This window comes from Schistocerca nitens, chromosome 4, assembly GCF_023898315.1.
Source record: "Schistocerca nitens isolate TAMUIC-IGC-003100 chromosome 4, iqSchNite1.1, whole genome shotgun sequence".
NCBI lineage: Eukaryota > Metazoa > Arthropoda > Insecta > Orthoptera > Acrididae > Schistocerca > Schistocerca nitens.
In genome coordinates this window covers 917,075,469-917,102,481 of record NC_064617.1, presented here as the reverse complement: position 1 = coordinate 917,102,481, position 27,013 = coordinate 917,075,469, and the positions used below count along the sequence as shown (strand labels likewise).

Sequence of the window (27,013 nt, the reverse complement as noted above, 5' to 3'; positions counted from 1 at the left end):
TCAGTGAATCCCAAGCAGTTTAAACTAATATCTTCTTTTGCACTTCCAGTTCTTATCATCTTTGGATTGTCCTTGTACCATTCTCTCATTATGTATTCCAGTGCACAGTTGAACAGTAATGGTGATAGGCAGTCACCTTGTCTTAAGCCTGTTTTTATGAGGAATGGTTCCGAAATTTCTCCTCTAAACTTCACTTTTGATTTGATGTTGGTTAGAGTGAGTTGTATTATTTTAATTAGTTTTGGATGGAGTCCTAGATTTCTTAAAATTTTTAATACTGAAGGTCTGTGGAGACAGTCATATGCCTTCTTAAAATCTACAAATGTTATTGCCAGAGGTTTGTCTCGTTTCTTGTAGTATGCCATAATCATTTCTTGTAGTATTCCATAATCAATTTTAAACTAATTATCTGTTCTGCACAGCTTCTCCATGGTCTGAAACCTCCCTGATATTCCCCTAACTCCTGTTCTGCTCCTTGATTCTTTCATATAGGATCTTGGATAGAATTTTGTATGTGCAATCTAGGAGAGAGATTCCTCTGTAGTTGTCTGGGTTGCTCTTATCTCCCTTTTTGTGTAGTGGGTGGATGATAGCTGTGGTCCAATGCTCGGGAAATCGTTCTGTTACCCAAATTTTTGTTAGAGCTATGTGTAGGAGGTCTTGACTGTGTCACTTGCATATTTCCACATTTCAACAAAAACCTGATCTTCTCCACATGCCTTATAATTTTTTTGTTCTTTAAGATTTTTTTTTACTTCTTGGAAAGTTGGAGGGTCTAGTTTGTTAGGTTTGGTTTTTGTTGGGGTATTTATGTTGATTTGTAAGGGTTCTTTGGGTTCCTCGCAATTCAGAAGTTTGTTTAATGCTTTTGCCATGATTTCTGCATTTTCCTTGTTACTGTGTGTCATTCTTCCATCTTCATCTTTCAGTATTAGTGTAGGGGCCTCATATTGTTGTAGTTCTTTCCCAAAGATTTTATAGTAGTTCCTGAAGTTGGTTTTATGATAATTACCTTCTATAGAGTTTATAATATCTTTATGAAATCCTCTCTTGATTCTTCTGATATTGTGTGTGAATTTTTTTCTTTCATTTTTTAGGTTGATGGCATTTTCTTCAGTTTTATGTGTTTGAAACTTTAACCATGCTTGGTGTCTATCTTCATGGAATTTGTCACATTCTGATGTCCACCATGCATGTTTCCTTTGTGGGTTCAAGGGAGCTAGATTCTCTGCTTCTTTCTTAAGATTAGGCACTAGTTGTTCTAGATCATCTGTTAATTTGATGGTTTGTGTTATTTGTTGGCACTTATTATTTTTAATTAGCTGATGTGGGTCAAACCTCCTTTTTATTATAATCTTCTGAGCCTGTGTCTACTCCTCTCAGTACTTTAACATTGTGGATCTCCTTATGAAAATTTTTGTCCATACAGACATGGTCTAGCTGCCACTCGCCCACTGGATGTTTCCATGTTTTAAGTTTACTTGGCTTCCTCTTAAAGTATGTTGATTTAGATATGAGGTTGTGTTCTCTGCAGAGTTCTACAAGTCTTTGACCGTTTTTGTTCGTAAATTTATGTGGACACCATTTTCCAATTTTATCTTTATATTTCCTTTCTTTTCCCAACTGAGCATTGAAATCTCTCTATAAGATTTTTACATTCTTTTTATTTACTCTGTTCACAGCTTGTTCTAGAAGGTTCCAAAATTTATCTACCTCTTCCTTTGTTTTTGTTACACAATTTTTTTCATTTGTTGGGGCATGAGCATTTATTATTGTATAGGTTTTATTAATTGTTTTAAAGCTTAGAGTCGCAATTCTTGGTGGTACTGCTTGGAAATCCGTTAATGAATCTATTATTTTTATGTTTACTAAAAACCCTTTTCCAAACTGGGGACGTTATTTCATTGCCCTCGGTCCTGGTTTCCCATTATAAATTCTGTATCCTTGTGATTCGAATGGGTCCTCTATTGTGTTTCTCATTTCTTGGATCCCTGTTATTAAAATTTTTTGTTTATTTAGTTCATCTGTGAGCTCCTTGAATTTTCCAGTCTGAAGTAGTGAGTTTATGTTGTGTGTTGCTGTATAATTTATTTGCTCATGTTTAATCTTCTTTTTGTGTTTTAGTGTGCATTTGGATGGTTGCAAACGCTCCGATTCTTTGCTGTCTTCTAGTTGATTGCCCACCGAATCCGATGTAGCCTTTTCCTGCCTTTTTGAGCAGGACGTTGGAATTTTTTTCCTAAAAGACCTTTCCATTTTTGACTTTCGAAGGTTGTCAGTCATAGTTGGAGCAAGCTCCAATTTACATCGTTGTTAACCGCAGAGGGTTTGTTTGGTCCACGAGAGCTATTTTATTTCACTCAAGTCCGCCAGTAAACCGGTGAGGACTTCCCTATCTGCCACCTGGGACACGCCACGTAGGAATATCACCTCTCTTTCTACTATGACAGCATAGTAGGTTTGTGGCTACTGGGTTTTATTACATTATTATCATATTTTCATTTCAAGCAAGTACTTTCATTGCTACTGAGGGTGTAGTTTTGTCATTGCTATGCATTCTGTGACCTCTCAGTTGCTTTTTTTCTTCATAATTTACTTCCATGAACTTGGTTTGTAATTGCAAATTATGTATTCACAGGAATTTTTGAAATTGAGTATTAGTCATAAAAAAAATTTGTTGGAGACACATACAAAGAGTTGATTTGCTAAAAATGAACAAAAAAAAAAGGATTTGAATCAGTTTCCAAATATTTCAACAATATACAACAAATCATTACACTGTTTCTTCTTTCATCTAACAGAATACTCACCATGCACTATACCTTTCACATTGTTAGATAATCAGACACAATCCAATACAAAGTGAATTTCTTTAAATTTAAACTCTTGCATTATCATGCACACACTCAGTGGCCTTCCCATATTCGATATACTGGTTTTCACCCAATCACTGAAGACAAACAGTGCCGGGACTGGTTAGTACTCAAATGGGTGACCGCCTGGGAACACAGGGTGCTGTCAGTTCAAGGACACACATCACCGAAGTGGTACCTGCTTGAAAGACTTGCACCAGGCCATCAAATTGTACAGGATTATTATCAACATTATACTAAATATTATGGTTCGAAAATTCTCGTCATTGGTTATGGTCGGTGTCAGACGTCAGACACTTTGTTAGTCTTAAAACATCTTCGGGCCTTTTTCATGAAACTCAAAAACACACTTTATGGACATGCCTTTACTTTTGTGAGTTTGTTGGACCCTACAACAAATTATGGTGGCACAGAGTCTTGCCATGAGACATGAGAACTAAACACAGTTTTGCTTCAGGAACAATCTACACACCCCAAAAATGTGGAGGTAACAGAGCTGTGTCACCTACCTTGTGTGACATTACCCATCACTCGACTTCTTGTAATTGACTGAGAAAATCAGTCCCAATTATTAATTGTGCACAACTTGTACATGTGAATTTTTGTCAAACAATGTAGATATGAAAGGCTAAGAATGGTGAATAGCACAAGGATTACGTTGCACTTGACCGTTCATTTTCATATAAACTACACACACACACACACACACACACACACACACACACACACACAGAGAGAGAGAGAGAGAGAGAGACGCGCGCATGCGCGCTCATTTTCAAGTGTACCTGCATTGTTATGGTGGTTCAGTGGAACAAACTACCGTCTCCAACCACAAATGGGGCAATGTGGCTTGCGTACACTCTCCAGCCTGTCAACATGTCTTGAACGGTCATTTTAAGCATGGACGCTACACACAATAGATTGTCATGACATAAATTTTCTACTTGATCATAATTCAAACATTCAGCCACTATTGTGAAGAACAAAACTTTGAAGATCTACGTCTAACATTCTGCAAGCCACCTTATAGTGTGTAGTGGAAAGTCTTTTGTATACCACTGTCAATTCTCTCCTTTCCTGTTCAGCTGCAATTGGTGCACAGAAAGAACGGTTCTTGGTAAGACTCCATGTGAGATCAAATCTCTCTAATGTTTCTTTCATGATTTTTTTTACAGATATGTAGGAGGAAGGATTACATTGCACTTGACCCTTCATTTTCATATAAACTACACACACACACATTACATCACCATATAGAGCATTGTTTATGATGCATAAAGACATCATTTCTCGTTACCAGTAATGTTACAAGATAGGAATGGTCAGTGTTGTTCATAAGCCAATTTATGGCGAGCAAGCAGAGATGCTCGTATGGCCAACAACTGGTTTTTGTGATTTTGAGTTAGAACATGCGGTACCTGATTTTGACTTAGAACATGCGGTATCCATACAACTGACTTTTGAACATTCCCTGATGCATGCAAAGTTCACACAAGTGGAATGCTCTAAGTTCATCACGTTTTCCAGTTCTCGAGTACACTGACATGGATCATTGTGGATTAATTGTGTGAAATTATCTTCGTCAAATCCCAAAGGCCTTTCTGAAAATGGAGAGTCAGTAAATGGCGAAACAATCCTGCTTAAAATGAGAAAACAATTTTGTTACCAAACTCTGTCCAATGCATTATCCTCGTACATGGCGCAAATGTTTCTGGCTGCCTCCGTTCGTGTTACCCCTTTTACTGGACTCAGAACAGAAGGATATGTCAGAAATGTTCTTATTTCTTCACTTGGCACACCATTTTCTAGCGTTCACAAGCTCCCTTCACTATCTCTAAATGACAATATGGTGACTGAAATAGCTACAGTGAACTATAAAATAAAAAAAATTACAATCTATAAATAAGCCCATAGCAATCAGAATAGCAACATGCAAAACAAAAATGCTATGACAGTATGCACCAACCTAATAGATTACCAATTGGTGGATGTAAAACTGTCAAGTTTCCTAATTTTCCACATGCTTACAGGAAGGTCCTGTAGCCTGTAGCCTTCCTGTTTGTTACATGATAAATGATAGCTTTGACTTCATCTGTTGTGACACCTGAAACTGTGACATTGCTTTTTGGTATTGATGGGTGAGAGAATTTGATATCATTGGATACTTCACTTGAAACGCTCTCACCGATGTTGCGGAATCATCTTGCCACTGAAGATTTTCACTTTTTATACACCTGTAGCATTCTATATCTATACATGTTCTACATCAAGTTTGGGACCGTTTGCAGATGATTTTGTCCTCTTCATTAATTGTTGGATGGTTTCGATGGTGATTTGGTGTGGCCTCTGGAAGAGCTAGTTTTGCCTCCTCCTTGGTGGCTTTGTAGTCTGAAGGTTATCCTCATTCTGGGAAGTTTGTAACTGTTTAAAAAGTGGTTTTTATGCACTTTTACTTTTTCTGTCCTTAACCATGCCTATTAATCAGTTCTGCACATACCTAGCTGTGTTACACAAAGGGCAAGGGCAACTTGAACTATACAAGATAGCATAGTTGTTAAAAAGTGGCTAAGTGTGAACAGCCTCTTGGAGCTTAGTGGATAGTAATGGCTGTCTAACACTCCATTCCAGTATGTCCAAAGTTGTAGGAATAAAACTATCCATGGGAACAGCAAAACTGGTAGCCAGAGTCTCAACTGTAACAACTAAAACGGCTTCTGATACCAAATGTAACAGTTGTGTTATTAAATGTGACACTTCTGTCACTAAATGTAACTGGGTTTTCTCTTTCGATGCGAGTCAATTGTCAGGATGAGCATTCTAAAGCATTCTGTCAGGGTGAAAATCTTAAATAAATTAACTTTTCTCTCTTAACAACATGTGGGCAGGGTGGGTTCTTCCTTGGCTCGGGTACGAGGTCGAATGAAACATCATTTTTACATAAGATAACTTTTATTGAAGATTTGTACAACTGTATCTTACAGAATGTTCTGGTTCGGCGAGCGGCAGCTGTGTCGTTTGTGAAGTCTTCTGCTGCGGCAGCGGCGGCGTCGTCGTCGTCTGATTACGCGTAGCGGTGTGTATCTCGTGTCGCCGTCTCGCCCAGTTGACTGGAGACGCGCAGCGCGAGGTGGCCCGTTTAATTATTGCGAGCGAAATCGTGCATCGGATGATACCTTGGGTGTCGCGTCCCAGTGTTTCTCTTCTCTATGCGGCCGCGTGTGTTGTGCGTCGACCAGCGGAGCGGCGCGGCGGGGGAAGGCCAGTGTCCCGGACTCGAACCACGGACTCCCGCTTGCCAGTCTTCGACTGTCAGGTCTTCATCCCAGCTCACAGGTGACTGCTGAGGTGAGGCCGTCTCCTTCCCGTCCTCACGAGTCACTCGGGTACGTCAAAATCAGACTTCAAATACCTTTTAACTTCTGTCTTCTGGTGCCGCGGCTGCTGCTTGCTATTCCATTACAGCGGCGGACTTGGTGCGTCTGTGCATGATGCAGTCTCTTCTTGCATGACGGTCTTCAGCACCGAAACTGACTGAAAACGTCTTCGTCTTCTTCGTCTCTCCTCTCCGTCTTCGTCTTCGTCTTCGACTTCATCCGTCTGGCCCACTGCGTCTCACGTATTTATTCACTTCAGTTTACTGGAGGTGAACGACTTCACGGTCATTGCCTCGTCTGTCACGTTGAAAAGCTTCTCGAAGAATCTTCTTAACGTCGGTCGTTGGCTCTTGGAATGTCGGTGAGGGCCTTTGATCACATGTGACGACTGAGAAACACGTGAGCCGGTCATTGCCTCTTCTGTCACGTTGAAAAGCTTCTCGAAGAATCTTCTTAACGTCGGTCATTGGCTCTTGGGATGTAGGCGAGGGCCTTTGCTCACATACGACAACTGAGAAACACGTGAGCCGGTCGGGCGATGCCCTGACGGCTGAATCGACAGCGCCCGCTTATGTGGAACTTGCTGACTTCATGGTCATTGTCTCTTCTGTTCTGCTGTTTTGCCCGCTGAATGCCAGTATGTAACTCTCTAAACTAAACCAAGTTTTTCATTTATATCCTAATTTCTAGTTCACTTTGATTTCACTGATTTATTTACTTAAGTACCACTCAACATTCCTCCACCCTTCGGAGAAATTCGCCCTCGAATTTACCACTCAACATTCGTCCACTCTTCACACGGCAAAAGCACTAACATAAGCAATGAAAACTCTCGACTTAGAATATTACACACGTTTCACATTAAGTATGTTGAAAATACTTTATCACTTTACAAAAGCAATGTACGCTCATGAATCACATAGTTCACACATAAATGGTTATAATAAGTGTAACAAATCTTTATGACAATGAATAAACAAAAATAGATTATTCACTTAGAAAGTTACATAGCAACACCTGTTTAATCAACCCTATATGAATGCAAGAATATTTATTCTACAGTATTGTTTACTTTAACATAAGACTGTTTAGTAAAGAGTGAAGTACAATAAACAAAATTAATACACTAATGCTCAAAAGTAACTACTGAAGTACACCAGTTAAGAGTGTGGTGTCCAGTTAACAGGGATTTGATGAAGTGGTATATTATTATTTGGCTTATTTTTTTCGTCTTAAATAAAAGAAAACTGTACAAAGTAGAAACACCAACACAAAGGTTCCAGATACACCCGTTCCTAGCATTATAATTTTAGTTTTGTGTTCACCTTTTAATTTTAAGACATGTTTCATCATAACATTGGCATCAATTTTGCCTTGCTGTAAGCTTATGAACATATCTAATGACTTCAGAAGGGAACTGTCAAGGGAGTCATTGAGGTAGGATAGGTTTTGTGTAGGAAATGCTAGTAAAAACAAAAACAAAGAAAAGAAGGAATACATTGTTAACTACAAGATCTACGTGTTTCTACGTTCAACTTTTTTTCTTAAAAAATAAACCATTATCATGTATTAATTATTTACATTTGTATATTATCCACAGTCTACTAAGATTCCACTAGGACATTCGCACCCTTGATCGAAGATTGTATGGTGCCATGTCTGTATGCTGTGCTGGCGTGGCCACTCTTTTTTCCTTTACGGGAACTTCCTCCACCTTTCGGAAAAGCAGACACTATTGTTGAAGGAATTACATCTGGAGCGCCCTTAAAAGGTTTTAAACGACTTGCATGGACAATAGTAGTTTGGGTGGGCAGTTGCAGTTTGACGTTGACTGGTGACGTGATCTCAATAATTTGATAAGGACCTCTGTAGTTTGTTACAAATTTCTTCGTTTTTCCTTTCGCTATGTAAGGAGTTGAAAGCATAACCCACTGACCGATTTTGTAATTTGGATATTTAGCTTGGGTATTACCTAATCTTTCCTGTCGTTCCAAAGCCTTTGTATTAGATTTTTGAACCTTTTTCCATACATCCTTCATCATTCGACTGAAATCTCTTACTGTTTCTCCGACTTTTCCGTATTTCTGCCTGATTACATCAAAAGGGGATGGCATTTTTCTCCCATAGACCACTTCATAAGGTGACATGCCGGTTGCTTCATGCATTTTGGCGTTGTATACCGACACGATTATTGGTAAATACGTATCCCAATTAGAATGTTGTTCGTTAATATAATAACTAAGCATCTTGCCGATTGTCCGATGAACTCTTTCTGTGCGCCCGTTGCACTGAGGGTGTAACGGAGTTGTGCGTAATTTGCGTATTTTTAGTAAGTGGCATAGCTGTTTCATTAATTCAGACATAAAATTAGATCCCAGATCTGTGATAATAGCTTCAGGTACGCCAAATTTAAGTATCCAGTTGTTAACTAAAGCTTGGGCAACTGTATTTGCTTGCTGATCTGGGAGACTCACCATAGCTAGGTAGCGTGAAAAGTGATCTATAATCGTAAGAACATACTTATTACCAGCAGGTGTTCTATGATATGGCCCGTAGAGATCCAGTCCACAGATTTGAAATGGACATGAAGCCTCAGGGAGCCTCTGTAAGGGTATTTTTGAACGAGAAAGTTCAGCTCGTTGTGCGCACGCAATGCAATTACGAACGTACTGCGCAACATCCTGCTTTCTGGTTTGCCACCAAAATCGCTCTGCTACACGTCTTTCGGTTGTCCGCTGTCCACCATGTCCTGCAAGGATATGATCGTGGGCCTCTGCCATTATTTCTTGTCTAAGGTGTAGGGGAACAACAATTCGCGGTCCAAGTTTTGTTTTACGGCATAATACACCATCTTCAAAGCAAAATTGTTTTTGAGTTGCGTATTTTTTGCATTCTGTATCCTCATCTTGTGCCTTTCTCCAGTCCTCAGTATCCCGGCCTGTTGCTTCCAAAAATGCTATTTTCCGACTTAGACAATCTGCATTCGTGTGTTTTTTGCCTGGTTTATGGATAACTTCGAAATCCATTTCGGAAAGACATAGGGCCCAACGGGTAAGACGACTAGATGGATCCTTTAATCCAAGCAACCATTTTAAAGCTGCGTGGTCTGTAATAACCTTGAATTTTGTACCATACAAGTAGCATTTAAAGTATTTGATGCCATAAATAACACTTAACAATTCTTTCTCCGTTGTGGAATAATTTCTTTCTGCCGTTGTTAGTTGTCTCGAAGCGTAGGCTATGGGGTGTTCCGTGCCATTAATATTCTGACTCAAAACAACTCCTACTGAATGACCACTTGCGTCACAGGATAAAATAAATTCTTTATTATAATCTGGGTAAGCTAATACTGGACTGTGTGTTAACTTATCTTTAAGGGTTTGAAATGCTGATTCACAATCTTCAGACCAATGAAATTTTGCACCCTTTTTCAATAATTGGGTTAAGGGTCGGGCAATTTCAGCGAAATTTTGAACATATTTTCGGTAGTACGATGTGAGACCAATGAAACTTTGTACCTCCTTAACGCGTTGTGGTGTTGGGAAGTCCTTAACTGCCGAAATTAATTGAGGATCTGTTTTAATTCCTTTTTCACTAATGACATGCCCTATGTATGTAACCTCTGTCAATGCAAAACTACATTTTTCCATATTTAATGTTAATTTAGCCTTTCTAAGTCTCTGAAAAACATTACGCAGACGCACAGCATGTTCATTAATGTCTTTGGAGAATACAATAATATCGTCTAGGTATACACAACATTGCTGAGTTTTGAGTCCTCGCAATACTCCATCGAGTAGTCTTTGAAAAGTTGCTGGTGCATTTTTCAAACCGAAAGGCATTCTTTTAAATTGCCAGTGGCCTCCAGGGGTAGAAAATGCTGTTTTATGCCTATCTTCAGGAGCAACTTCCAATTGATGATATCCGCTACGTAGATCGATTGTTGAAAAGTATTTACTGTTACCCAAACTGTCAATGATATCCGTAATGTTTGGAAGAGGATAAACATCTGAGATAGTTTGTTTGTTAAGGTGTCTGTAGTCACAACAAAATCTATATCGTTTCGTACCGTCGGGAGACTTCTTTGGAATAATTATGATATTTGAATTATAAGGCGAATCAGAATATTCTATAATTCCATCTTTTAGATGCTGTTCTATAAATTCATCCAGTACTGGCTGTAAGTGATGGGCAACTCTATAAGGCTTCCTATAAACTGGGGGGCTATTTCCTGTTGGGATCCTATGCTGTGTGATATCTGTTGCTGGCAGTGGACCTTCTGCATTAAATAAATCTTGAAACTCAACTAAAACTGCTTCTATCTTGTCTCTATCATTTCCTTTCAAATGCTCAATCTTCTGGCGTAATGCGGTTTTATAGGCGTCTGGTTTCTGACCATCATTAATATCTGACCAAATGAAATCTTCTTCTTCAAAAGTACTGACTGTAGCTACTAATATTCCCTTATTCAACTCTTTGTCCTCCACTCCGAAATTGTCAATATGTACCGGTAATTTTCTTTCTCCCTCAACGTCTTGAACCCGTACAACACTCCTACGTACAAAACAATGTGATACATCTAATTCCTCATTTTCCTCTAAAGGCTCTATTAGACACACTGTATCTGTAGGTACTTCGGGGTCAACGGTCATCCAGAAAAGTTTTCCTGAGCCAGATGGTATCTGATCCCGCGAATCAACCTTCAAGGACGTTGCACGCAGTGTAGTTGATTTCGCCTTCCGGTTGGGGAAATCTTGCGGCAGCGGGCCCTTTGCAGCGGTGTCACCTAGCTGAAACACTCTTCCGCTAAGTTCGACAGTTTGCTGTCTGAGGTCGATTTTAGCGTGATGTTTATTCAGGAAATCCAGTCCTAGGATCGCGTCGTACCCGTCAGTTACTTTTGTTACCACTTCTACATCTTCCTGAAATTGTACACCGTGAATATAGAAAATCAGTGATGTACATCCTAATGACTTCACTGTACCTCCTCCTACTCCACTCAATCTATACCTTGGAGGGTCATATTTCTTTTCTCCAATACATTTATTACTTACTATTGATATGTTTGCGCATGTATCCACTAGTATCCTTGCCTCTTTATCCTGTATGGTAGCAGATAACCAGCATTCCGCCTTCACATTAGCCTTAATGGCATGAAATTTTATTGGGAACGCCTGGCGGCGGCTCCGACATTCCCGTTTGAGTTTAACTGATTTCTATTTCCAAAAACTTTCTTAGACCTGCATTCCTTGAATGTGTGACCTATTCTTTGACAATTAGTGCATTGAAGTTGTCTGCAGTTTTTTGCTATATGTCCCTGTCGATCGCACCTAAAACATCGTACTCCTGCTGAAAATACATTTCGCTTCTCCTTGTATCTGGTGGCAATGTCAATTTCTTCAAAAGCCGTCGCCACAGATACAGCTTCTGCTAAATTTTTAGGAAACTCTGCCCTGACACGACGGGACGTTTCAAGAGGTAACCCACATAAAAATGTATCCAGAGCTCTATTTTCTGCCTCTTGTAAAATAACTTTATTTGCTTCATCACTAGTTGTCAACTGATAGGTGTTAATATTAACTTTTCTAATCCTATCTACAAAACTTTCTAACGACTCGTTTTGCCTCTGAGTGATAGTGTTTAACTGTTCCCTATAAAATCTACAGCTGTTCTGTTTTTGAAAACGTGTAAGCAATCCTTTCTTCAATTCCTCAAATGTTGGAGCATTCCGTAATTCTTCATGGTATAAGACGTGTGCTTTAGCCTCTCCTGTCAATCTTAACTTTGTCATTTGTAAGAGCTGTTCATCTGACCATGATCCTAACTTTGCAGCTGCTACTAAATCATCAAAAAAGGCTGTTATGTCCTCGCAAGGTTTACCTGAAAAGGAGTTACTAAGGCTGCTGCCGAGGAATCTAAGGTGGGAGGGATTGAACTGGTTTGCATAACCTCACTCAACTGTTTAAATAATGCATTATTATCATTTTTAAGCTGTGCTATTTGATTAACTAAGCTCTGAATAGCTTCATCAGTAGAAACCGCTTATGGTGCTGACTCTGACTTTGTACGATTTCGTGTCATCATTTTACAAACTATTAGTTACACAATATTACCACACTGAATGAAAAGGATGTTTAAATATTTTCGACAAACTCTTAAAATTATGAGAGAAAATACACTTCTAAATAAAGAAAATATTACGACTGCTATGCAAACCTCTATCCTTTCACACATTAAACAATACTAACCGTGGACCTTTAGTGACTGTCATTCACACCTCACATTGAGCCAAGGGTTTTTTCTCTGACACCAAATGTAACAGTTGTGTTATTAAATGTGACACTTCTGTCACTAAATGTAACTGGGTTTTCTCTTTCGATGCGAGTCAATTGTCAGGATGAGCATTCTAAAGCATTCTGTCAGGGTGAAAATCTTAAATAAATTAACTTTTCTCTCTTAACAACATGTGGGCAGGGTGGGTTCTTCCTTGGCTCGGGTATGAGGTCGAATGAAACATCATTTTTACATAAGATAACTTTTATTGAAGATTTGTACAACTGTATCTTACAGAATGTTCTGGTTCGGCGAGCGGCAGCTGTGTCGTTTGTGAAGTCTTCTGCTGCGGCGGCGGCGTCTGATTACGCGTAGCGGTGTGTATCTCGTGTCGCCGTCTCGCCCAGTTGACTGGAGACGCGCAGCGCGAGGTGGCCCGTTTAATTATTGCGAGCGAAATCGTGCATCGGATGATACCTTGGGTGTCGCGTCCCAGTGTTTCTCTTCTCTATGCGGCCGCGTGTGTTGTGCGTCGACCAGCGGAGCGGCGCGGCGGGGGAAGGCCAGTGTCCCGGACTCGAACCACAGACTCCCGCTTGCCAGTCTTCGGCTGTCAGGTCTTCATCCCAGCTCACAGGTGACTGCTGAGGTGAGGCCGTCTCCTTCCCGTCCTCACGAGTCACTCGGGTACGTCAAAATCAGACTTCAAATACCTTTTAACTTCTGTCTTCTGGTGCCGCGGCTGCTGCTTGCTATTCCATTACAGCGGCGGACTTGGTGCGTCTGTGCATGATGCAGTCTCTTCTTGCATGACGGTCTTCAGCACCAAAACTGACTGAAAACGTCTTCGTCTTCTTCGTCTCTCCTCTCTGTCTCCGTCTTCGTCTTCGACTTCATCCGTCTGGCCCACTGCGTCTCGCGTATTTATTCACTTCAGTTTACTGGAGGTGAACGACTTCACGGTCATTGCCTCGTCTGTCACGTTGAAAAGCTTCTCGAAGAATCTTCTTAACGTCGGTCGTTGGCTCTTGGAATGTCGGTGAGGGCTTTTGATCACATGTGACGACTGAGAAACACGTGAGCCGGTCATTGCCTCTTCTGTCACGTTGAAAAGCTTCTCGAAGAATCTTCTTAACGTCGGTCATTGGCTCTTGGGATGTAGGCGAGGGCCTTTGCTCACATACGACAACTGAGAAACACGTGAGCCGGTCGGGCGATGCCCTGACGGCTGAATCGACAGCGCCCGCTTATGTGGAACTTGCTGACTTCATGGTCATTGTCTCTTCTGTTCTGCTGTTTTGCCCGCTGAATGCCAGTATGTAACTCTCTAAACTAAACCAAGTTTTTCATTTATATCCTAATTTCTAGTTCACTTTGATTTCACTGATTTATTTACTTAAGTACCACTCAACACAACTAAGGCATATCCCCTCCATCTTTTTAATTTAATTCCATCACTCTGTCTTGTGTTAGTCCTTATTCAGCAGAAATAGAAGCCTATGGGATAATAGATATTTGCTTCAGTACCTAAGTACCAGCAAGCAGTGAGCTCACCAGCCATGTGAACCAAGTGCAGCTGAAGGAACATTGTTTCCTTCCTGACTCTAATGAGAAAATAAGCAACGTAATACAAATTACACTGAGTGGGACATGTAGTATGCTGGCAGTTACCCTACAGGTGTAGAAATGAAACTTGGGGTTGATTTCTAAGAATGCAAATATTACTTTATTTCAGTGTCTTAAATAAATAAATAAATAAACTGGAGATATTTCTGGACCAATGTCTACAGTTCCAAAAATGAGGCTGTTGGATACTGAGTTGAAATAACGGTGCAAGACCTGTCGCTTTGGGGGCAGATAGGAGGGCCACTGGCTAATGTCCGTACCTCACACCCGATGGGAGCACTTGTCGTGTCACTGCACTGATTATCTCTCCACACACTCAGTAATCAGGCACTGTCACCAAGGGGATGAACCAGGCATCCCGCATCAAACTTCGTAGAACTGTGAGTCTTCTGAGGAAACGTGCCTCTAAAATGAATCTCGAGAGGTGCAATAGAAATCCTTTCGCTCACTGGTCTGTGAGAAAACTAAGGTAATGGAGACTTAGTATGAAATTTTACCAACTTTACCAGTAGAATAAACTCGGATGAGACACGGTGGTTAAGGGCACAAACCTCGTGGCATTCTGCGAGCCACCCTGGACCACAGCCAGGACGTGTTGTCTCCTCAGAGGGGAAACAAAGGCTGGTGGTGACAGTTAAAAGAGCGTGGCTCCCACAAAACGTGGACGTCAAAGAGATACCTGCATTGGAAGTTACCAGCATGGATACTAGAGACAAGCAGTAGTTCACTAGTTTACAGGAGCTTCATCGGCTGCCGATGTTTGGCGAGTGCAGCGTGTCATCTGCTGCTGTTATTTTAGGTGAATGAAGGGAGTCGTCACACAGCCATTGCCACATAAACTCTGGCTGGTAACTATGGTCTCTTGTCAAGCTTGTTGGACTGCAGTTGCAATGAAAGTGACACTGAATCAGCAGTTTTCGTTTGCAGCTACGGGCTCAGTGAAATACCACTTACTAGCCCGTTAGCAACATGTAGGCTGATGTTCCCATCCTGGCTAAAGCTTTAGCTGCTCTGCAATGTAATAAACTTACTTTCAGCAGTTGCTGTGTTACTTTTTATGTGCAGAAATGAATTTACATTTGTTGTGAAATGTTTCTTTAGAATTCATGTCACAAGTGAACTTGGTGATAAATTAAAATCAGTGATACTCAAAATTGTACTTCCATAGTAGTAAGTCCCTAAACCTCACACTTGTGTTTCCTTTTCTTTTGCAGAAAGTCCCTAATGATGGCACCAGACTCATCACACATTAATATCCGTTGTGCACTGGGATTCCTGACTCTGCCATTTCCATACCGTGATGTAAAATTGGCCAAAAGTTGCATTGATAAAGCTCTAAAATTGGCGCCAAACAACGCAATGGCTCATCATGTAGAAGGAAAGTATTTTGAGCGAATAGGTGACTTGGAGGCAGCAAAAAGTTCATATAAAACTTCAGGAGGGTATGGTGCATATGGCGCATACATGGATTATTTACGGTTGGAGTTCAAAACGAACCCAAAGTTTGATCCAGCGCCATTGTTTAAAAAAATGATGGAAGTTTTTATTGAGGAACCTTACAGAGTCGGAACATTATCACAGATAGGGTGCTATTATTATCTTATAGAAAATAAACTGAAGGAAGCTGTAACCTATTGGCTACAAATTATAGATGAGAAGCATGATACTACTCGACTAAGAGTAAGTTGATATTAATAACTCTCTTTCTTAGTGTCAATAAGTGAGTTTATCTTTAGAATTTATATTGTCAAACTAGTCCAGAACCCTGTTTTCCATCATCTTCAAGTGCACCTAGAGATGGTGAGGCTTATTAGCTTTACCCAGTTCTTAAAATTGCAAACACGTGTTTATTTTTGCAATGAATGACATTGTAATTTCCATACTTTGGTCTCAAGAAAGGTGCAGAAAAAGTCCTCTTAATCTCTAGGTGAGCAACATGCTTAGGGGGAGCTAAATGTTTTGGAAAGGACCCACTAGCATTAAGTCGGTGGATAACTTGGACGGGCGCTTTTCTGTGTCTTGATATTGATGAGTAAACTCCATCAATGACTAGATGGTTTGGGACTCAGTATAGGTTTCTTGTGTACAGACAGTTCATTCTCCTTGGAAATTCAGTGCCGAACTAGTGGTGTAGTTGGCAATGATCCTGGATGGTTAAACAGTCCTTGTATTTCTCCAGTAATCTTTCCATGTCCACTCTATCATGTCCTTTCAGATGTGACATGTTTCCCCTTGATACGGTTAAATTGACAGACTGTCTCAGCATCGACTGTTCTATGCTGAAGTCCGTGTTCAACTCATCCTCCACTGACCCTTCTAGGTTAGTTATGAGTGTAGCTCTTGATAGCTTCATCTCCTCAGAATCAAAATTTTTTATGCTGATGTGCACCATTCAGCTTTCATCAATTTCCTGCACAAATGATGAACTATACCATATGAAACGTTGTTCCTGATCCAAGTCCTTGCTTTCCTGAAAGGGCTCTACTACGCATAAAGTATGATGTCACACCCAGCTCCACTGTGCACTGTTGTAGATTGACCTTAGCATGATGTTAAACCAGGAAGCCAAAGAATAATGTTGTAGTTTATTCCCATATTAGGGAGAACTCCCTTTTCCTCATCCAGAAATGCAGCAGTGTTGAACAGAGCACTTAGTCTACAACACGGTTGGCTCAGACTTTTGGCACCAAATATACTCTTGTCTCGCTACAGACACCTGTGATTCTGTATCCAACAAAAACTTACATGATGTTCTCTCTACATAGCCAGTTAGACAAATGTCTGCCTCTGATTTTGCACAAGGGTGTCCTGTGGTCACACTTTCTAGGAGCATTGTGCAGTGGGTGCACTGCCCCCTGCCTGTTCAGTGTAGAGACACGAGTGTTATCCTGATTCCACTTTCCACGTGCCTATGGAATTTTCGAATGTTTCTACAAAACAGCTGAATGTTGGCAGGAGAGCCAATTGTACAGGATGTACAAGGCCTGTTCAAAAAATTCTGGAGCATTCGTAATTTCGTGCCAGTGGTGTGTTGGAGCAAAATGCGGTTGGCATCCCTGCACACTCCTGTGTTTAATGTATAACTACTGTAAGTTTCATGGTTGTATATCTTTAGTTATTGTTCAGTGCTGTATTGAGTAGAACTTTGAATCACACAGTTTGCAAATTTTGAGATGGCAGAGTTAGAGGGGCAGCGTGTTTGCATTAAATATTGCATGAAATTCAAGAAAACGCTTACAGAGACACACCAAATGATGCAGGAAGTCTACAGTGATAGTGTGTAAACCATACTCTGTGTTACAAATTCTCACATGGTTGGTTCACACGGTTTAAAAATTGCTGGACGAAAGTCCAGACACTCATCCAGGACACCCTTCTATGTCTACCGACGATTGTTCACGTCAGGAATGTCAACGAAATTGTGTGTGCCGATCGAAGACTCCGAGAGATTACAGATGAATGTAACATTTCAGTTGGATCATGTCATGAAATCCTGTCACAGCATCTTCGAATGCGTCTCACAGCTAATGAGTCAAGACCAGAAAGACTTTTGCCCCACAGTTTGCGAAGAGCTTTTGGATCGCGCAAATGAGAATGAGATGTCCCTTAAGGGAATCATAACTGGTGATGAGACGTGGGTCTATGATTATGGTGTTGAGACCAACGTTCAGTCTTCACAGTGGTTTGGGAAAGGTTTTCCAGGACCAAAAAAAGCTTGTCAGGTCAGGTCAAATGTCAAAGCCATGCTGATAGTTTTCTTTGACTTTGAAGAATAAGTTAATCATGAATTCATGCCACAGGGACAAACCGTTAATTGATGGTACTGTCAGGATGTGTTGTGACGTCTGCAAGAAAATGTGTCATGGCTCTTGCATCTCGATAATGCACCTGCACATTCATCCCTGTTGATGCGTGACTATTGCACAAAAAACGAAATCACTGTGCAGCCTCATCCTCTCTACTCTCCAGACCTGGCCCCAAAGGACAGAGAGTTGTTCCCCCCCCCCCCCCCCCCCCCTTAAACCAAAATTCACAAACACCACTTTTCACAATCCAGCAAGAGCAAGAGGCGTACCAATACTGCTTCTGGAACTGGAAATGATGTTGGGAGCAGTGTTTAATTGTGGAGGAGAGTATTTCGAAGGAGACCATGCACAATAAGTATAAGTGTAGAAAAATTTGGTGGACAAAGTTACGGAATTTTTTGAATAGACCTATATCATAGCGATAATTAATGTTGTAAGCACATAGAGTTGAAAGTACCTGATACTATAAGCAAAACAATCTCGGTAAAGGTGGGCTCTAAATTGCATGCCTTAAGAGCTGTGAGCTTTTCTTCGTCTTCGATACTGTGAAACAAATCTCTTCTACTGCAAGCATGTTTTGAGAGATGGTAGCATGGACCAAAACAAGGAAAAAAGTGTAGCAAGCACGGGCTATAAAGTGTATATCTGAAGAGTTACGAGCACTTCTTCAAGTTCGCTACTGTGAAACACATCTTTTCTACTGAACATGTGTTCAGATCTCTTGAGGTGCGCACTTTAGAGCCCATGTTAAATGGACATTTTTGTTTTGTTTTGGTCCAAACTAGTTGCTCCCAAAATATGGAATGCAAAGCACTTGCTGTAGAGGAGATCTGTTTTCACAGTATTGAACATGACGAAGTACTCATAGCTCTTATGGTAAGCATTCAGAGCCCACATTTGCTGACATTTCTTGCTTCTGGTTACCTATGTTTACAACTGCATGCCTTTATGCCATTAATTATACACTCTTTGTAATATATACTACTCATTTCCCTCTTGGTCTTGTCACCGAGTTAATTTCAGCCAAAGCTGCTTGCCGCAGTTGCTGCTGCTTTGTCCAAAATTTATGGAAATGTTCTGCTTCCTTGGCTACAGTGGCACAATTGTTATCCATCACTTCATACATATGAGTATTGATTTTTCTGATACATTCTACCAAACTTTTATGCTGATTTCCTTTGTTTTTGATCTATAGCATCAAGTTGTTCCTGATAACTTCTGACGAGAGGTACCTAAAAATAAACAAAAAATTGATTATGTAACTTTATTTATTTCCAAGATTACAATTAAACACTCAACTACCCGCCCTATTGATACAATTGAGGTACTTTCTGTAGAGTGAGTTTTGTGGAATTATTAAGCAACATCAGTCTCCAATGTTCTCAGTAATAATCATATTGTACTGAAAATGTCTGTTCAGAAAGCTAACATGTTCTTGTAGAGTAAGGTAGTGGTTCTCATAAGCACTTCTGCATACAGGTTGTATGTTCAAGAGTCAGCTTATCAAGTAGGTAGAAACAGTATTTGTACCCATGTGTGTCTGAAGCCCCCAATACACCTTCAACTCCTGCCTGGGATACAGTACATGACCAGTGAAGTGGGCTTTGGTCTCATGAGCAGCAACTGGCTTGCAAGTACAATACTTCTGTAATATTGTCTATGGAGATTCTTTTACGTATTTGAAGAACCACCAAAACAAAGGGTGACATTACTGACGGAAAGTCAAAGAGTTCTTCCCCCATTAGTTTTGTGTTCTTGCCTCTCACGTATTGTTCATGTTTACTAATGTGATGGTTGTTGTTGTGGTCGTTGTTGTTGTTGTGGTCTTCAGTCCTGAGACTGGTTTGATGCAGCTCTCCATGCTACTCTATCCTGCGCAAGCTTCTTCATCTCCCAGTACCTACTGCAACCTACATCCTTCTGAATGTGCTTAGTGTATTCATCTCTTGGTCTCCCTCTACGATTTTTACCCTCCACGCTGCCCCCCAATGCTAAATTGGTGATCTCTTGATGCCTCAAAACATGCCCTACCAACCGATCCCTTCTTCTAGTCAAGTTGTGCCACAAACTTCTCTTCTCCCCAATCCTATTCAATACCTCCTCATTAGTTACATGATCTACCCACCTTATCTTCAGCATTCTTCTGTAGCACCACATTTCGAAAGCTTCTATTCTCTTCTTGTCCAAACTGGTTATCGTCCTTGTTTCACTTCCATACATGGCTATACTCCATACAAATACTTTCAGAAACGACTTCCTGACACTTAAATCTATACTCGATGTTAACAAATTTCTCTTCTTCAGAAACGATTTCCTTGCCATTGCCAGTCTACATTTTATATCCTCTCTACTTCGACCATCATCAGTTATTTTACTCCCTAAATAGCAAAACTCCTTTACTACTTTAAGTGTCTCATTTCCTAATCTAATCCCCTCAGCATCATCCGATTTAATTTGACTTCATTCCATTATCCTCGTGTTGCTTTTGTTGATGTTCATCTTATATCCTCCTTTCAAGACACTGTCCATTCCGTTCAACTGCTCTTCCAAGTCCTTTGCTGTCTCTGACAGAATTACAATGTCATCGGCGAACCTCAAAGTTTTTACTTCTTCTCCATGAATTTTAATACCTACTCGGAATTTTTCTTTTGTTTCCTTTACTGCTTGCTCAATATACAGATTGAATAACATCGGGGAGAGGCTACAACCCTGTCTCACTCCTTTCCCAACCACTGCTTCCCTTTCATGCCCCTCGACTCTTATAACTGCCATCTGGTTTCTGTACAAATTGTAAATAGCCTTTCACTCCCTGTATTTTACCCCTGCCACCTTCAGAATCCGAAAGAGAGTATTCCAGTTAACGTTGTCAAAAGCTTTCTCTAAGTCTACAAATGCTAGAAACATAGGTTTGCCTTTTCTTAATCTTTCTTCTAAGATAAGCCGTAAGGTCAGTATTGCCTCACGTGTTCCAACATTTCTACGGAATCCAAACTGATCTTTCCCGAGGTCCGCTTCTACTAGTTTTTCCATTCGTCTGTAAAGAATTCGCGTTAGTGTTTTGCAACTGTGACTTATTAAACTGATAGTTCGGTAATTTTCACAGCTGTCAGCACCTGCTTTCTTTGGGATTGTAATTATTATATTCTTCTTGAAGTCTGTGAGTATTTTGCCTGTCTCATACATCTTGCTCACCAGATGGTAGAGTTTTGTCATGACTGGCTCTCCCAAGGCCATCAGTAGTTCTAATGGAATGTTGTCTACTCCCGGGGCCTTGTTTTGAATCAGGTCTTTCAGTGCTCTGTCAAACTCTTCACGCAGTATCTTATCTCCCATTTCCTCTTCATCTACATCCTCTTCCATTTCCATAATATTGTCCTCAAGTACATCGCCCTTGTATAAACCCTCTATATACTCCTTCCACCTTTCTGCCTTCCCTTCTTTGTTTAGAACTGGGTTGCGATCTGAACTCTTGATATTCATACAAGTGGTTCTCTTTTCTCCAAATGTCTCTCTATTTTCCTGTAGGCAGTATCTATCTTACCCCTAGTGAGACATGCCTCTACATCCTTACATTTGTCCTCTAGCCATCCCTGCTTAGCCATTTTGTACTTCCTGTCGATCTCATTTTTGAGACGTTTGTATTCCTTTTTGCCTGCTTCATTTACTGCATTTTTATATTTTCTCCTTTCATCAATTAAATTCAATATTTCTTCTGTTACCCAAGGATTTCTATTAGCCCTCGTCTTTTTACCTACTTGATCCTCGGCTGCCTTCATTACTTCATCCCTCAGAGCTACCCATTCTTCTAGTGTATTTCTTTCCCCCATTCCTGTCAATTGTTCCCTTATGCTCTCCCTGAAACTCTCTACAACCTCTGGTTCTTTCAGTTTATCCAGGTCCCATCTCTTTAAATTCCCACCTTTTTGCAATTTCTTCAGTTTCAATCTGCAGTTCATAACCAATATATTGTGGTCAGAATCCACATCTGCCCCTGGAAATGTCTTACAATTTAAAACCTGGTTCCTAAATCTCTGTCTTACCATTATATAATCTATCTGATACCTTCTATTATCTCCAGGATTCTTCCACGTATACAACCTTCTTTTATGATTCTTGAACCAAGTGTTAGCTATGATTAAGTTATGCTCTGCGCAAAATTCTACAAGGCGGCTTCCTCTTTCATTTCTTCCCCCCAATCCATATTCACCTATTATGTTTCCTTCTCTCCCTTTTCCTACTGACGAATTCCAGTCACCCATGACTATTAAATTTTCATCTCCCTCCACTACCTGAATAATTTCTTTTATCTCGTCATACATTTCATCAATTTCTTCATCATCTGCAGAGCTAGTTGGCATATAAACTTGTACTACTGTAGTAGGCATGGGCTTTGTGTCTATCTTGGCCACAATAATGCGTTCACTATGCTGTTTGTAGTAGCTAACCCGCACTCCTATTTTTTTATTCATTATTAAACCTACTCCTACATTACCCCTATTTGATTTTGTATTTATAACCCTGTAATCACCTGACCAAAAGTCTTGTTCCTCCTGCCACCGAACTTCACTAATTCCCACTATATCTAACTTTAACCTATCCATTTCCCTTTTTAAATTTTCTAACCTACCTGCCCGATTAAGGGATCTGACATTCCACGCTCCGATCCATAGAACGCCAGTTTTCTTTCTCCTGATAACGACATCCTCTTGAGTTGTCCCCGCCCGGAGATCCGAATGGGGGACTATTTTACCTCCGGAATATTTTACCCAAGAGGATGCCATCATCATTTAATCATACAGTAAAGCTGCATGCCCTCGGGAAAAATTACGGCTGTAGTTTCCCCTTGCTTTCAGCCGTTCGCAGTACCAGCACAGCAAGGCTGTTTTGGTTAATGTTACAAGGCCAGATCAGTCAATCATCCAGACTGTTGCCCCTGCAACTACTGAAAAGGCTGCTGCCCCTCTTCAGGAACCACATGTTTGTCTGGCCTCTCAACAGATACCCCTCCGTTGTGATTCCACCTACGGTACGGCCATCTGTATCGCTGAGGAACGCAAGCCTCCCCACCAACGGCAAGGTCCATGGTTCATGGGGGGAATGTGATGGTATGCTCAGTAAATTTTCTGGAGTATGTTCCTTTTGATTTTCTTGGTCTCATTCAACTCCTTCATATGCCACTTATTTTTAGTAATGTTCTGACTCCCTTTGAACAACAGTCGAAGGTGTGAATGATTGAAATCCTCAATTTGAGAATGTATGCTTTTTGATTGGAGGACAAGTAATATATTATGAATCCAAACCTAGTATCATTAAATGCCCCTGATCTCCCAGGATGCCTTTGTTTACATAACCATCACAGATGTATCATTCTAATAACTGCGCCTGTTTTTAGTTCTATCTTGTAGATTGAACAGAATGTGAAAGAATGTTACCAGGATATGAGGGAAGATCAGAAAATAATGCACAATAATTTTAAGTGAACTTACATGTTTTACCTGCTTTTCTGCAACATTCTCAACAGATTTCTCCCATCATCATACCAGTTTCCATATGCTCTGTTCGTAGAAGCCCATTTGGTTGCAGTATAGCCATCTGTGGACTGCTGATTTCACTTCCACATCTGTCGCAAAGCGTTGGCGGGTCGGAAGTTTCTTCATAGGACAGAAGCGATGAAAGGCTGACAGTGCAAGGTCCAGACTGTACAGTGGATGCTAGAGCAATTCCCACCCAAGTTTGGCAGTTTTCTTATTAAATGGGGCAGCGACGTGGAGGTGAGCCTTGTCATGATGAAGTTTGACACCATTGGTATTAATGTTGTGGGTTTTGTCATGAAGGACACGATGCAACTTAACCAAAGTTTTAATGTAGGCAGCAGTACTCTCAGTGGTCCCATGTTCAGAAAAGTCCGCCAATAACCCAACATGCATATACCAGAATAATGCCACAAGCACTGTCCTAGCAGGTTAATGATTTTTTTATTGTACTGTGGAACCAGCATGTTTTCACTCCATGGAAGCTTACTTGGTTTTGGGCAGATAGTGGTGCACCCACAATTTATCGCCAGTATGATTCATTTCAGAAAGTCATACCCTTCTGTGGCATAATATGTTGAGTCATACAAGCAAGTCATTTGCTTGCCATTTGTCTGTCAGCTTCGTAGGCACCCAGTGAACATTAACTTTACGAAATTTCAACATTTCATGAACAGTATCATACACTGCACCTTACGAAACGTTGAACTGCTGTGCTAAGGTTCGCAGTTGCACATGCCTGTTATTCAACATTGCTACCTCAATGGCTCTGACATTCTGCAGTGTTGCAGCTGTTACCGACTGCCCAGTGTGTGGCGAATCACTAAGGTCCACACGGCCCTGTTAGAAGAATGCCCATCACCTGGAGACATTGCTGTGGTCCATACAGTTGTCCTTGCACATGCCAAGCATGTTCCTGTGAATTTCACTTGGTGGATGCCATGTGGGAAAAAAAAAGAAACTTCAAACTATGTTGTGAAATTTCAACATTCAAACTGCAATACCGGGGGAGGGGGGGGGGGGGGGGGATATTTTTGCGTTACCAGACAAATCAGTATGCTGCCTGTGTTACAACAGAGTTCTGAAGTTGGTAGGTGTCTTCAGTCAGTTGACCCACAGTGACGGGTCACACATCGATATGATTGCTTGTTGAGGCTGCTATTAAATGAGATTGTTCTAGGCGTCACCTTCACCTTAACAGGAAAGAGGAGGTAAAACTGGTTTGGTTGATAGCAGAAAACATGGAAGAGGGTGGCACTGTTAATGATTGGTAAAATGCTGGTGGTTTTAAGTGCCAGAGCAGTAGCTTTCCTAGGACAATGAAGGTAAAAGAAACAATAGTTTTAAGATGAGTTAAGATTGAACCAAACATCAGTTTGAGAAAGAGTACAGCATCCATGCAAACAGCTGTTGAAAATTTTTGGTAATCACTACAAATTATATTTCCATTCAGTTATATTTTGGTCTATGTAAAATGTCGCCTTTCCTTATAACATCAAAATATTCAAATACTAATAAGTAAAATTAATGAATTACGTATGTACTTTTTTTGTTGGTGTTTAACAGTTGCCTTATTTGTGTAATTACATTCAATGTCTTGGATCTTGAAGTAATGTATAATCCTCTCTTTCCCAGGCATATAAGCCAGTCTGTGTGTTTATAAAGAAACCATTTGATCTCCTTCAAGTCGCATTGGATGAGGTACGACTGGCTCTATGTAAAGAGAATGTACCATCTGAAGAAAGAGATCTGTATGAGAGACTGATTTCAAAGTTTGAAGGCACTGAACTACTGGATAATACGCCAGAATCACACCGTCAGCAGATATTGGAAGAATCAGAGAGTGTGTTGAGGGAAGAAGAAGAACGTGCATCTAACTCGAGAGGAAGAGAAAGAGGTGGAAAGAGAGGTCGTGGCAATTATCAAGAGTATAGAGGAGGTAGAGGGAGAGGGCGTGGCAATTATCAAGACTATAGAGGGAGAGGAAGAGGTACAAGTGAAAGAGGAACAGGTAGAGGTTCAGGATATTACCACAGTAGTAATCGTCGAGATTCTAGTTGTGAATCAAATAGTAGCTCCAGAAGATATCGCCGTGACTCTAGCTGTGAATCCAACAATAGTAGCAAGGATTGGAGGACAATTAGGAATAGGAGACCATCTGAAGAAGAAAGCAGAGGGCCAAATTATGAGTTCAGAAGCAGTTCAAGAAATCGTACGAACCAGAAAGAATTTAGAAGAGGAGGTGGCTATCGTGGCTCCTACGATCGCGATTCAAGCTGTGATTCCACTGGAAGCCAAGGATCCATTCAGGGAAGAGGTGGTAGCAGAAGACAGTTCCAGGACCGCGATGGAGATTATGACAGAATGCGTGGATCCAGCAACTGTTTTCAAAGGAATACCAAATTTAATTGGAGAGAGGGCGCAGCTGTCCGAGAACCTTCCTATGAAAGGCAGGAGAAGCCAAACCATTACAGTCCAAGGAACAGGGGTAATTGGCGTGAAAGACCTTCCAACAATCGTGAGAGGAATGACGGAGGGAGCTGTGGAGACTCCTCACGAGGTAATCGACAGGCTTACAGGAACCACAGTTATAACAGGAATCGTGATTCCAGTGCTGATAGTTATTCATCTGATAATTTGGGTGAACGATATAAGAAGGAATATTCTAATCAGAATTTTCGAAAATACAGGCACGAAAGTGGTTCAGACAATGTAAAACAAGAAGATAGTTCATTTAACAGACGGTTTAAACTTGCTCAGACCGATGACCAGCAAACATCAAAAGATTCACGGTCTGCTAGAATGGGCACAGGAGGAAATGATGAAATCCAACAGAAACTTAGAGCCAGAAAGGAAATGTCACTCAGAATGAGTGACCCTAACGTGAATAAAAATGAAGGGAGGGAAAGTAGTACCTAGCTCTGACATTAAATAACGATATTCAGTGCCCATGTTGAGAAAGAAAACAGCTAATAAATGTATGACACCATAAACAAGTCAAAGTAAGCATGCAGATTATTGTGATAATGTGGCTTTCTAATGCAACATGAATGTATAATTGTGATAAATGTCTGTGATATGGATTTAATGATTGACGCGTCACTAGTATGTTAGTATATATGTATATATATATCTGTGTCTTTTATTACATGCATCAAGAGCACTCTAGTTAACCTTGTTGTTTTGAGATTGTTTATCAGTAACATTGAAGAATCATTGCTCTTCTTGCATGCGCTAAAAGAGTAAAATGTGTATTTGCTCCATTGTAATTTTGCTGATAGTTTTATCACATTCATCTAAGTGTTGTATTTCTGAATCTTAAATAAATTTAAGTTTTTTCATAATTTACTTCACCTTTGCTTCTTATCGTTAATATATGAAATTGTGTAGAAATTGCAGATACATGGACCCTCTCACTGAAATATGACAGAACATGTAACTGAGAACGGTGTGTGCAACATACTTACCAGTTTATTGCTCACATTCAATAAGTAACGTAGCTCTGTGTTGTCGAACATACCTGTTTTAGT

General features: G+C 40.5%; 1 protein-coding gene across 3 annotated transcripts in view; it reads left to right on the top strand.

The window, feature by feature from the left end:
- Positions 1–26,779, top strand: part of LOC126253520 (uncharacterized) — a 96,679-nt gene extending 69,900 nt beyond the window's left edge. For all 3 annotated transcript variants that reach the window (XM_049954895.1, XM_049954896.1, XM_049954897.1), the window contains exons 6-7: positions 15,361–15,826; positions 25,119–26,779. In XM_049954895.1, coding sequence (XP_049810852.1) covers positions 15,361–15,826; positions 25,119–26,402 — 1,750 coding nt within the window. In that variant the 3' untranslated portion in view covers positions 26,403–26,779. The remainder of the gene's footprint in view (positions 1–15,360; positions 15,827–25,118) is intronic.
- Positions 26,780–27,013: the final 234 nt, after the last annotated feature.